Genomic DNA, 13,993 nt, shown 5'->3' on the forward strand with positions numbered 1-13,993 from the left:
AGCGATTAGTGATTGTGAGTAATTATGACTGCCTGTAACTACTTTCGGGCCCATGAAAAATAGGGGAAAAATTATGGCAACGTCTAGCAACTTCGCCATAGTTTCGATACTTGATTTTATTATTACAGATAAAGCTGTAGTTTAAAAACTAGAAAGCTTGTCTTGCAATGAGGTATGATGTACATAATTATGCGATATAACATCTCAAATACTACAATGACGGTTATCAAACTGTGCCTTATAATTTTGTTATTTGCTTTCGATTTTTATTTCTCGTAGGGTAAATAAAATCTATCTGTGTAGATTGCAGGTATACCAAGGTCATTAGTAATAACAAATAAGGGAGCGTCCATAAATTACGTGAGACATTTTTCAGGATTTTTTGACCCCCCCGCCCTCCTTGGTGAGATTTCGTGAGATTTTCCTTACCTTTCTCCCCCCTCCCTAAATCTCACGTGAGGTTTTTTGAAATGTATTTTGACTATGAACCCATTGGATTTAAGAAAGGAAAAGAAAAAATCATACGTCCGCGGGATTTAAAAGGATAAATAACGAATACTAATATATCAAGTTTTGACATACGTAAATTTTTCTAGATTTTTTTTTTACTTTAACTAAATTTTATTTTCACGGTTTTCTGTTAAATAAGAATACGTGATATTTATTAAAACCTCCCCTCTCCCCCAAGTGAGATTTGGAAAGATTTTACTTGACCCCCTCCCTCCCTTAAACACCTCACATAATTTATGGACGCCCCTAAGGTAAAAAGATACTCCAATAGTTCAAGCGTTTTGGAGATCCGTATTAAACGATCCATTTAGAAGGACTCTCCTGATTTTCTTTGTTTTTCAATGAAAGTCTTTGTGTGAATTCTCGTATATATCACAGACTATCTGCTACCCAGGTTAATGTTTAGTTTAGTTTAGCATAGGTTAGCTAAACCTGATTGGAGAGTTAATTACTTGCATTTACAGTTAATTTCTTCTGGAAATTAAAGACTTTTTAACAGATTTTAAACGCATTGTATTATTAACCCGACGTTTCGCACACTTTACAGTGAGCGTGGTCACAGGGAGACTGAGAAAATTTATCTATTTTAAAAGTCTTTAATTCCTAAATGTATTAAACTCGCGTAAAACAAACACAGGATTCACTTATTATTATAACAGAATTAAGTTTTTAACAACATAAAATAATACAATGTTTTACCAATTCATAAAAGAGCTGTAAATGACATACGTCGCTCGAGCAGTGTAGTACGTGAATGCGCGCGATCAAACGCACGGAGCGTTAAGTCCCCAGTCGCCGGGGAAAAGTGGGTGGTGTTCACAGCCGATCTGGTGGTTCACCTGATGGGGTAATGGGATGATGACATCCCATTACCCCATGATTATAAGGGGTAAGGATAGGATTGAATGGAAAGTAACTGGCCTCCAGCTTCCCCACCCACAGCACGAAATACGCTAGCAGCACGCTATGCTCGTAGGTTCTTCTCTGGTGCGAGCTGGCCCAATTCATGCATATAGGTAATTAAATTTATCTATTTTCTAATTCGTTATAAATATTTACTCTTTTTCAATGTCCTGTAATGTGAAGGTTTTTGAGTATCATTATATATCTTTTGCTTGTATGCGTAAGCAAAGCTTTAAAAGTAGGATACTTGTGTGAAATAAAATAAACAATAACAAGCTACACAGACTTTATTTCAACGGCTTTATAGATTTATTATGTCTGTGAATGGAATTTAAAATAAAATAATACAATGTTTTCTTGAAGTGAAAATCTTTTTCTATCTACTATATTAAGTGTTCTCTATTTCTTCTTTTTACCGATATTATACCGATATGATACCGAATTCTCAGCGACAAATTTGAAATTGTTAAAGTTTGATACATTTGACACTATCGGCATCCCACTCACACACATTGTCAATAAGTTTGCATCCAAACATGTTTGTCTCAAAAGTGTCAACAAACAGTATTTCTATGTCGGATGTAGATTTTGAAAATTGTATTTTCAAAAAGACACTTATTAATACATCTAATAAAGCATTTAAGATACTGTGCCTGTAAATTGCATTTATAAAAAAAAAAAATCTGTTGACTTATGAAAATTGAAGATTTGAAACTCCCGATGTGGACTTTGGCAAGTATGTCAAGGCAGTAATTGTTTGTGACTCATTTTCAGTGATGATGTCTTCCGGTCTTTATATATTGGTTCCTGAAGGAAAAACCTCAAATATGAAGAGATTTTTTTTTAATTATTTGCAATGTTATTGTTATTAAATAGCCTAGTGCCAATTTCAGTGTAGGCACTCTTGGGATCTCCTGCGGAAGAAAAGTTTAAATAATAAAAAATTACTTGAATCCTCCAGATGTTCAAAGTTCACGCGAACAAGATTAAAATAAATTTTAAAATTATGAAGTTTAGCCAAAAAAGCATTCTTTTCTACTGCGAAAATCATTTTCTGACCTACACGCATTATATTATGTTAGATTGTGACAGCTTTAACTACAAATATAACATTTCTAAACATTAATTTTTCATTTTATTCAATTAGCTTGTTTTAATGACTTCGACTATAAAAGTCATAATCGCAATAATATAACCGAGCAAAAGTATGGAGAATGTATGTTTGAATCTATACAATGTCAGTGCATGAAATATCCGTAATCTCATTTTATCAAGTACATAATTGCAGTTTTTTCGAAGACATAACATTTTCATTTGATATTGAATTAATCCTGATTCAAAAATATGACTGGTGTGTTTTATGAACTTCTTCTTCAGTGGAAATCCCCTGTTCATGTAAAAGTTTAATATTTCATTTGTAAATGTATAGTGTTTAAGCATCGGACGGCCGTCATTGTCAAAGTATTTGTAAGCTCTTAGTAAAAAACTGTAATCCATTTCAAGTGTATACATTGCTTGACTTCTTGCAACACTATCGAGGGCCAATCCAAGGTTTTCACATTCAGGTTGCGTTTTCTCTGGTAATTTTATGTTGAAGACGAACAAAAAAAAGTTTTTACTCTCATCAATAATACAAGGCTCGTAAGGTATACTTTTCAAGTTCCATGGATCAAAGGTAACTTTTTCTTTATAATCCAATGTTGTCAAACTGAACAATGCAGTTGTGTAAAAATTGTTCATATAAAATGTGAACAATATCCAAACTATTAGGATACCCCTCAATTGTTTCATTTTAATCAACATCTTATCAGCATGCCCGAAAAAGTAGTCGCCCAATTTAATAGCTAAGATAAAACCTGTTCTCGTTTTTACGTACTTATAAAATATTTTATTGATGAGAACATACACAATTAAGTACGTTGAAAAAGCTAATATCCAAGTGGTAGAACTGAAGCCATAGAAAATCACTTTCACCCATATCAAATCTCTAGGAACCGGAGTAATCACTAGAACTTTTGCGTAGCTGTATCCCCAGATGTAATCGTATATATCTGCGCGACTTTCCATTAAAAAGTAGCCTCCTATTACTATATCTGCTTTATTATGTTCCAAAAGACGGAGTAGACCGGTACTTGTCAGATTGGGTAAAACGAATCCACTCGAAACATTCGTATAGTAATGAAAATTCAAGATGACATGTTCCTTTTTTGCCATAATTTTGAGCATAAATTCTTCCAAACCTTCCAGATGTTTTCCTCCGACGCGGAACATTTCGTTATTTGGTTTTATAATTTGCGGTATTTCTTCCATCGCTGCCACTTCAAAGGAACATTTTGTGAAATAATTTGGAACTTTATTAAAGAATAACTTCTTATTTTCGATGTCGTTGCAGTCTTCTAAATTAATTATGTTAGAGTAATTTTTACCACAAACATCTTTATAGAAGGGGTTATAAGTATATAATTGGATCCTAGACTTATTGTTACGGACAACTGAGACAACGACGATGTTGTAAATATATAGTTTGCTTAATTGAAAGAATATGTGGCGTAAGTCATGAACATCACCATTTAAAACGACTAAAATAAATTTTGCTCCGGCGTTCCACAAGGAATCTTTTTTTAACGACGTTAATTGGAACAATATTTGTCTGGGGTGTTTTATAACTATGATATAGACGTCAGTTTTGAGAAGCCAAAATTTAGTTTTAAAGTCTCTGGTTAAGAAAGGATAGCATATTCTGTTAGTGTTCCCTAGATATGAACAGGTTTTTCTATCACAGACATAAGTCAATTGAGTGCCACATTCAAAGTTACTATCAACTATTTTAGCAACACATTTTGATATGGGATCATTTTGATAATCAAGAAAATTATTATTTTCGAAAAGAAATACAGACTTTTTAGAACACGCAAACGCGAATACGACTAAATCAAGCCAATAAATCTTATTTAACGCTACCATACTTGTTGGAGGAAAGTTAAATACAAGGTAAGATGTGCGTAATTTTTGTTTTTATACTAATTCTGAGTGCATTATATATGTAAAATGGCTGATATAAATGATTTTGGGACATTCAATCATTAATCTTATTCTGAACCAGATGTATATTTTACATACTTGAGTAGTCTTGTTAAAAATAATTGTATCGGCCGAGCTTCATTGTTTTTGATGCTTTGTATACCATATAATTATTTGTTTGTTGATTATATCTTTGTATACTCGCGTTCTTTGTAGGTGTATTATAAACTACATCAATTCAGAAACTAGCAATATTACCTGACTTTACATGTCTTATGCCGTTGATTTTTACCAATAGAATTTCTCAATCCTTGAATAGCGTAAGCATTTATATCACATAGAGTTAGCACAAAATCAGGGGTGGCTCAGTGGTGATGATCTCGGACTTAAAATCGACAAGTCGGTGTTCGAGACCAGGCGAGCGTGCAGGAAATAAATTGATTTTTCAATTTATCTGCACATGTGTAACATTACCACTGCTCAAAACGCGAGGCATCGTGAGGAAACCAGCATATCCAAGAATCAAAAGTTCGACGACATGTGACATCTACTAACTCGCATTTGGCCATCGTGGTGAATTAGGGCCATAACCCTCATAGGAGGCCTGTGTCCCAACAGTGGGAACATATATGGGCTGATGGTGAGAGTTAGCACAGCTCTATTATCAGTCGGTAGTAGTCACATGAACACTGTTTATTAAGTTGTATGTTATTTGCTTCAATAGTTATGTCCAAAGACGATATTGTAATTGTCATCGTAATATTGTTACCTATCACAGTTGGATCCAAAATTGTGATCTGTAAGAATGTTTACTGAAATAAAAAAGGAAAGCTTGACAATGGCGGAAGAACTAGGTTCATTGACTTATCTTTATAATACGACATTAATACTCACAAAACTGCGCTTAATTCCTATAAAGGTAATTAAAAGTACTATGATAAAATAATACTATGTCCGGCATGCGAGTAAATTGAATTCTTTATATTCTTTAGTCCAACGTACATGCACGTAACATCCTATGTTATATATATTATATCATATTGTGGCTTTCATTCAAAAGATGGCGTGCAATTAGATAAATTCCGTTTTACCTAATCGTGAACCAGCCGTCATTCGTAGAAGGTTATGTAGATGGCGCTTAAATATTATATTGAAATTGTATTATGTAGTGATATATTATACTAAAACTTTTAATTTGTAAGTAGATTTACCAGCACATTGTCGATGTTTCGATTGGGTTGATCTGGGATAGCAAAAATATGAAATATGTGCCCTTGCCCGTGGCTTTCCTCGCGTTCAAATTGTTAATGTAATTGCGAGGATTTAACTTTACTTTGAGAATGTTCGTACCCCTTACTGCGGCTTCACCTGCGTAGTTCTCATTTTCGAGGAATTATTTCAAGATAAAACTACGCTGTCACGTACGGATGCTGGTCTAGCAGCTTAAATCGTCGTTACGGTAAGGCGAAGTACTCGGGTTCAAAACTTTACTCAAATTGATATGTTTTATTCTCGACACAGACATAGACTCCTATGAGAATTCATACTTTATTCATACCAATTTTCCTTTGGATCTTTTCGCTGGTAAGACCAAACGTCTGAACGTCACGCTACAAACAACATTTCATTTTTTCAAAAAAATTCAACCACGTCTCAAGAAAAAGACACCACTTTCGATTCTAAAATGGGGCCAAATGACAATTTCCCATCAACACAACACCAATCGGTTGAAAACGCAGTTATACAGTAACAAAACAAACAAAAAAATCAAAAATACAATTTGCCTCTTCATTATATCAGTTCATTTAAGTGATATCTTATAATTTCGAACATACAAACCACATAATATGAATGATATCGGAATACCAATTTGATAAGTATAATATAATGAAGTCCTTCACTTCCCATGGTAAAAAAATTACGGGGTCAGCGCTTGTATATTACAAATATTTTAGGTTAAAATAAAGCTAAAAGTTGAATGCCTATCGGATGGGATGACGATTCAGGGCGTTCCCAGGCACAAACGAACCGCATTCCGAAATTTTAGCGACGAATCGAGGGTTCCGACCAAATTAATTGGACTGAGATTTGACAAAGAGAAAAAGACCATGGAGTATGTTGACGTTAATGAAAATTTATAGTTCCAGTGAGTTGTTATTAGTCACTGTAATGATAAAACTTCATAGGGAAGAATGCTGGAAATACTTCCATCGCATACAACAATTGAATTTATTATTCAAGTCTTATTTTGAAAAATATTTCGTTTAACATGAATTCAATGCTTTTAATTTAATTCACTAACTTTTTAATAACCTACTTAGCACTAAACAATTTTAGAACGAATTAATGAAAATAGAAACTTTTTTGTTATATTCTTATAAGGTTTGCTGTAAATTTTTGAAAAATTACGTAGAATAGTGACAAATTCAAAAGCCAACTAAGCTTAAAATGATATAAAGACAATTTCTACTAAAAGACAGATCTGGCTAATGTATTAAGTAATTTAGTTTTTTTTACAACCTTTATATATTCTTAATATACCATCAATAAATCTCCACTTATGTAAATATATTGAATCCAAGTTCATTGAATGTCCATACATTACTACATTATATTACTACGTACTTTACTACGTATAACATCCATATGTTATATGTAGATTCACACGGAATATTTCGTTTGAGGTTTTTTTTCTCATCTTTTATATATTGTATATGAATACAGACTGTTTGTGGATTGGTCAAATTGTCTAAGGCATTTTAATTGGCGGTTTGATCAAAGCTTCTTGGACCACGAGTGGCTTTCGGATGAATTCGAATCGCGTAGATTTGACCACTTTAGCCTTTACAACTTTTAGGCTTTATTATTTGGATAATCGTTATTATTTCGCGTTTTATTGGCCTTGACCGTTGAAGGATGGGGATTTAAAGTATGTGTTTCTGCTGTAAAAACTTTATTGAGAGATATTTGTTGAAGAAACGTAAATGTTTAAATATCATTATAAACAGAGTGATAACTTTAAATGTTGGTTCAGAGATCATTGATTTTTAATGTTTATGTTTCCCAAACTTGGTAGCTTAGTTTCGGAAGGTACCTATCATTAACGTAATGGATCGTTGACGGATTGGTGGAAGGGAAATCGGTGTTTTGTTCCCATGGGCGTTTTAAATGGAATAATATTTTACCATGTGCGATAGGTCCCCTCGTACAAACAAACTCCCCACATGTGTGGCGTCATCGAATGACGTAGATGCAGATTGGTCTAGTCACGGGTGAAAATAAACAATAATTTTATAACTTATAATACCTTCTTATGCAAACTTCTCTGATAGAAAACGGGATTGTTTCAAATAATATATCATTGTGAGGTGAGAAGTGTGAATTTGTGTGATTGTTGAAATTTATCTAACAATGTATAGTACAGTAAATCGTTTATTTACTTTTTATATTGCAATAATATTATTGGAACGTTACTCCATATTTTTTTCTACACATTATTGCCTTACACTCTATATCTAATATATAAAATTCTCGTGTCACAGTTTTCGTTGCCATACTCCACCGAAACGGCTTGACCGATTTTGATTAAATTTTTTGTGCTTATCCGGTATCTATGAGAATCGGCCAACATCTATTTTTCATACCCCTAAATGATAAGAGTAAGGCAGAATAGCGTTTGCCGGGTGTAGCTAGTCTTATATATAAAATTCTCGTGTCACAATGTTAGTCTCTATACTCCTCCGAAACGGCTTGACCGATTCCTCTAAAATTTGGTAAGCATATTGGGTAGGTCTGAGAATCGGCTAACATCTATTTTTCATACCACTAAACGATAAGAGTAAGGCAGAACAGCGTTTGCCGGGTGCAGCGAGTAAAATGTATATTTGTAAGTACATTTATATGAGTGCAGTACATTTAATTGGTAAATAAGTACATAAACTCATCCAGGCTATCAGGTAACTCTCCGTAAGTCTCGCATTATTTGTATTAACATAGCTCGGAGTAACTGATACAATGGAGCTGTTTCAAAACTCAGTTTAAAATTAATTTAAAGCCTAGTCCGTGCTCCATCGAGGTTAATTACCTCTGCTGAAGTTATGAACCTGTGGGCGGTTTTATAGTTTACTATTAATGGACAAATTACCTAATAAGCGTGTAATTACTTTTCTAGTTTGGGACGCTAGTATGGGAATACTACAATAGCTCTTTGATCCAGAGAGAGAGAGAGCTGTAGCATATATAATACGTAATATTTAGGATTAGGTATGAATATAACTTAAAAACTAACTAGGTCTGATTTAATTCAATTAAATTGTTGCCTGTTGCTAATACTATACTCATTTATGTATATCGAATACCTCAAGGAAGGAAGTGAAGGAGAAGGAAAATAGCGAAGTTACATTGATTCTTCAACTAAAAAACAATTAAACCGGCATGTAATCTGACGCAGAAGGAAAATACGAGGCATTATTATTAAAACAATAGAAATCATTAAATTTCCTTTTCAATTCAATTGTTAGCACGATCAAATTAGAGCTTGTCATTAGTCGACTCTCTATATTTTATTTGTTACTCAATTGCGACGCAAAATAGAAACAAAAACACTATTTTTATAATATTACACTATGGTGTTCATTGAAATTAGGTCAACTATATTTTACATTCCGTTATTATAATGTTTGATATTTATTGCATATCTCAGTTATAATATTTCTAGAGCAAATTGACAATTATGTGCAGAATTTAGAATACTTGCTTTAGTGCTGTTGAGATTGAAATTCTGGGTTCGCCAATTCCAAGGTATTGAAAATATTTCAGATTCTTTTTGACTCTTGTATTGGCTTCAACTACGGTATCTATTTAAACTGGTCTTTCTAATAAACATAAGCAATCGTGGGTTTTTGTGTATGTTTCTAATGTTTGCATACAAAGTATTAAATTGATTTTAAAATATCTTTCACTATGAGATAACTACATCTACACTGAGTGACATAATTTATACAGTTTTACGATAACACATTTCTAAGTAAATATCATTTAAAACAGAAGCGTATTAGACAGTAGATATATAGCGTTATTTGTTATTACTCAAACAATTATAATGTTCTCATTTTCAACAAAGAATCAGTATTCAATCTTCCTTAAAATACAGTTTTACACGCAACAAATGTTTTATAAAAACAGAAGCCAAATTCACATGATTAATTAGCCTCTTTACAACTGTTTCGCATGTTAGTAACAGTGATGTGAAAACTGACGAGTTTTTACATACGTTATAATGAATGCTACTGCTTCTCTGCTATAACGTGGGAGTGGGAATCCCAGTGCATATTGTGGGAGGGTACTGTTATAGTATGACGCCGACTAATCGGTATATCTGATAGATGCTGCTGATTGTTAACAAGATTTAGTGTTTTATTATAATGAGTACCTATGAGAGAGAATGAGCCGAACAAAAATTAAAAAAGAGTGTAGGGATTTTTGGGATTTTTAGTTCTTTGATGGCCTCAAGTTTTATTTCGTATTTTCGTTTTTGAGTTTTAAGTTGTGTTTTTTAACATAAAAATCACGTTGTACCAAACGAGACCTATTATAATTCCTTACAATTAACTATCCGTGTACATTATACACATAAAATAAATTTTAGTAAAAGTTTAATCGGGTTGAATTCCTTCTATTCATCATCTTTCCTGGATTATTTTAGAAAATACTTCATTTTCAATCAAAGTGCATTTTTATTACGCCCTATTTAAGAGAATGAGGCATTTAGTTTTAAATTACACTAAAGCTCAGTAAACTCATAAACTCGCCCGCCGTGGGCGTGGAACTGGTAAATCGTAAAGTTTATGTTGCGCGATGAATATGAATTGTTTCTAAATGGTAATTACATTATAGAACAAATGTTTTCATCAAACATTGCTTGTATGTCATTATGAATAGAATTATTTAGAGTATTGATATGAATATATTTATTACTTCTGTGGTTATAGACAAAGGCACGGATTTAAAAATAGTTCAATGTAGACCCGTGTTATACTCATTTATATTTATGTAACGAGAATAAATACTTCTGTTTGATTCAAAACTAGATATGAAGCGATCCTTAATATTTGTTCATTTATATAGTTGATTCAATCGAAGACATTGTTTCAAACGTTGTGACAAAGCTTCTTTATTAGAAATGTGGAATATCTTTCTTTCTTTTATTGTCGGAAAAAATAAAACATTACTCTTCTCATTTTGAACACAAATCTTTCATATCAACGTTATTTACGCGTTACACCTATTGGATTGGAAGTTGTAAAATTTTGTTATTACCTTTAAGGAGATAGCTTACGACCCGATATAAAATACTTACCGGTAAAGCTGGACCGTAAATCGCAAGGAGAAAGGGTTTAGTAACCAACATTGAGCTGTGTTTACATTGGCCTGACCTTAATTTTAATAATTTGTTTTTATTAACCGTAAGATCCGTTATCATTGCAGAATTGTATCATCTTTCAACATATTATGTTTATTTATTTTATTTATAACCCTTTAATAAAAGTATACATAAGCGAATCTCATGACTAATAGTTGCTAGAAGTACGGTATAGTTTGTTAATTAGGCTTATCACTTAAGTTTAATTATACGAGTAAATATAATTGGCCTTTTGTGTTTATTTTATTTGACTTTGTATTGTTTTTGGAGATGAAAGTTGCACTGCCCTTTGTCAATGTAGAATTGATCAGTAAAATTCTTAAATTTTTAATAGAACTAAAAGTTTTGTAGACCTAATTTGTGAATATGTATTATAAAGTACTCTTTAAAATGCGAATTAAATTATATTTTTTACGACACACTTTTTTGTGCGTTTAATAAAATTTTCATTTTGCACCAAAAGAACGGACGCATTTTATGTAAAAAAAATATTCACATCTTCCAGGATCCCTTAAAAGGCAATTACGTTGGCCGAGAGATAAACCGTTACATCGTTACACTGGTGTACACGCCATTATATCGAGCGGCGTCGCGTGCGCAGCCCGCCGCACGAAATGAGATCGGGTTTGGCACGCTCTGCGATACACGGCACGCGCTTGCGGCTATAGTATGGTTAGGTTTGAATTGTTAAGATGTCATGGATTGAAATTAAAATAAATAAGAGAAGAGTTAGGTTAGGCTTTAGTTGTGGATGCATGATAATAATTATAAAGAAAGTGTTCGCCGCATGGCATTTTTTACAAACTCTTCCAAAAGTCCTAATCGCTGTTGCGATGTTAATGATACTTCACACACATACGAAATGTCTTAAATGTCATACGAAATTTCTACGAAAAAAATAAATAAATGGAAAATTCTGATAGTATGGGAAATTTTACGGTCAAAAACATTTTAAATCAGTCTAATTGAATGGTAACTCTATTTCTGGAAATTATGTTCCACTTACTTTTCAGAATTATCTATACTGCCCATTGGTATATAGTTAAAAAACCAGCATCAAATAGTAAATCCTTCTTTAAGAATCGTCAATTTAAAATGACTGTAAAATAAGTAAAACTGAAAATTTTGACGTTATTGTCAAAGACAATAAATAAAGCTTATTTCGGCATAAAAATAATTGAGAGGATTATCCTTTTATCTTTCATACCGGTACAGTAATAACGGTAAATAAACAGTAGCTCTGGTTATATAAAAATGAGCTCAATACGCTATACCTGTAGTCTGGTACTCACTAGATATTTGAATAAGTTGTCATGTTTATGCTAGGTACTTGTTAGATGATTTCTAAGTTATGTATAATAAATAATAATCGTACAAAAATCATAGTTTCAACTTATTATTATAAGAAATATTTAGCAATATTATAAAACAAAACAGTAAAAGTCATAGTTGCGAACTCATTTATGTTGAATTTTTTAGCAAAGTTCATCCGATTTAAATTATACCTATAGGGTCGTGTTGGAAAATATCTATAAGAAAATGTAATAGTTGCCTGACGTTTTTATAGAATTATAGCAGGTACGACCGTAATAAAGAAGGATACTATCTTATATTATAGCAAGGTTCACCCCAGTAACACCTGTTACTAATATTTAGGTAGCGTTCGGCTTATTTGAACATACAAACATATTTCGCATATTCTCCCTAGAATAAGCTATTAAAAAAAACATCATTACCCTGATACATTTTATTCTCAATTCGTCATTCGAAATTTTAATAATTTCTTATAGCTATTATGAAAACTTAAGCGTAATATTTTATAGTAATTTGAATGTAAATTTCAAATGAAATAGCAGATTTTCGTTCTTTCGATTGAGTTTAAATGGAATTTATAACAAATTACATTGAATTACATTTATATAAAACATAGCTGCATCTGTAATTAACATTTTTCACCCTAAAGGTATTTTTAGATATTAAGTTTCATTACTGAATTTGGTCATGCAAAAATACAAGTTTTCTTATACAAATTATCAATATTTTAGGCAGCAGCATTAGTTTTGGAATCCCTACTAATGTTATAAAAGTTTGAACTCCGTCTGTTTCTCTGTCCGCCTCTCCTTCAGGCTTGAATTACTGGACCGATTTGGATGAAATTTTTTAATAGTGATTGATTGAGACCCGAGAAAGGACATAGGGAGGTTTTATCCCGGAACGCCCATGGAAACGGGAACCATGCAAGTAAAACTCGGGTACTGTCTGTTCCGTTGACTACGCGGGTGAAGCCGCGGGCGAAAACTAGTATTCCATAAACAAACCAAATACCGCATAGTCATGTTATCGCTGCGACCCAAAAATCCAGTGAATGAATAAAAGCTGTTCAACAATAGAAAGTTTTCAGACGCTCGCAAAGCTTCATATCCGAAACTATTCGATAGTAACTGGGATTTAATTAAACTGAAATCTGATTACAGCGATGCGAGACGTGCAGAATGAAAACGAATTATTGGCAACGTCGTTTTTGTTATCGTCATAATTTTAAACACTTTCGGCTTTTGATTATATTTCTAGAAAATGCTTGGAATGCACTATTAATGTAAAGGTAATAAAGATAAAAAAAATATTATTTATAATGAGCAATAGAGTGAATGATTATTGTTTATGGAATCTAGTTTTATTTATTGAAAATGAAGAAAGCAAAACGAGTTTTTATATTTAAGTAATAATTAAAATTAATGCCCACAGATATTATTTTGATTAAGTATAAACACATATGGCGAGTTTTCATTTGCCAAAAAATTACGAGATTGTACACATAGATATACATTACATAATAAGTATGCAGTTTGCAATAATAACAAATCAATCATATGACTTTATCTATCAAAAGTAAAGAGCAAATACCCTTCAACAGCTATAAATAAGAACAACAATGCGTGTTACTTAAAACATGCAGTTCCCCTACAGCGGGTTTATTACAAATATTGGAGTCGACAATGGTCACGTGGCCTTTGTAGAGGAGACAATGTGGCAGAAAAATTCCCACAGGAAAAACGCGATGGGGTAGAACAGTTTCTACTCGTAATTAAAAAATTCTTCATGTTGGTCGCCTCTCAACCTCGGTATAACATAAAATGT

The 13,993-nt window shown here is 32.6% G+C and overlaps 1 protein-coding gene across 1 annotated transcript; it reads right to left on the reverse strand.

The window, feature by feature from the left end:
* Window positions 1-1,274: 1,274 nt before the first annotated feature.
* Window positions 1,275-4,377, reverse strand: LOC119834866. The gene is made up of 2 exons (XM_038359384.1): window positions 2,692-4,377; window positions 1,275-1,349 (listed from the first exon to the last, which is right to left on the reverse strand). Exons 1-2 carry the CDS (start codon window positions 4,375-4,377, stop codon window positions 1,275-1,277), a joined length of 1,761 nt encoding a protein of 586 aa, XP_038215312.1.
* Window positions 4,378-13,993: the final 9,616 nt, after the last annotated feature.

Source organism: Zerene cesonia, chromosome 20, assembly GCF_012273895.1.
Source record: "Zerene cesonia ecotype Mississippi chromosome 20, Zerene_cesonia_1.1, whole genome shotgun sequence".
Lineage (NCBI taxonomy): Eukaryota > Metazoa > Arthropoda > Insecta > Lepidoptera > Pieridae > Zerene > Zerene cesonia.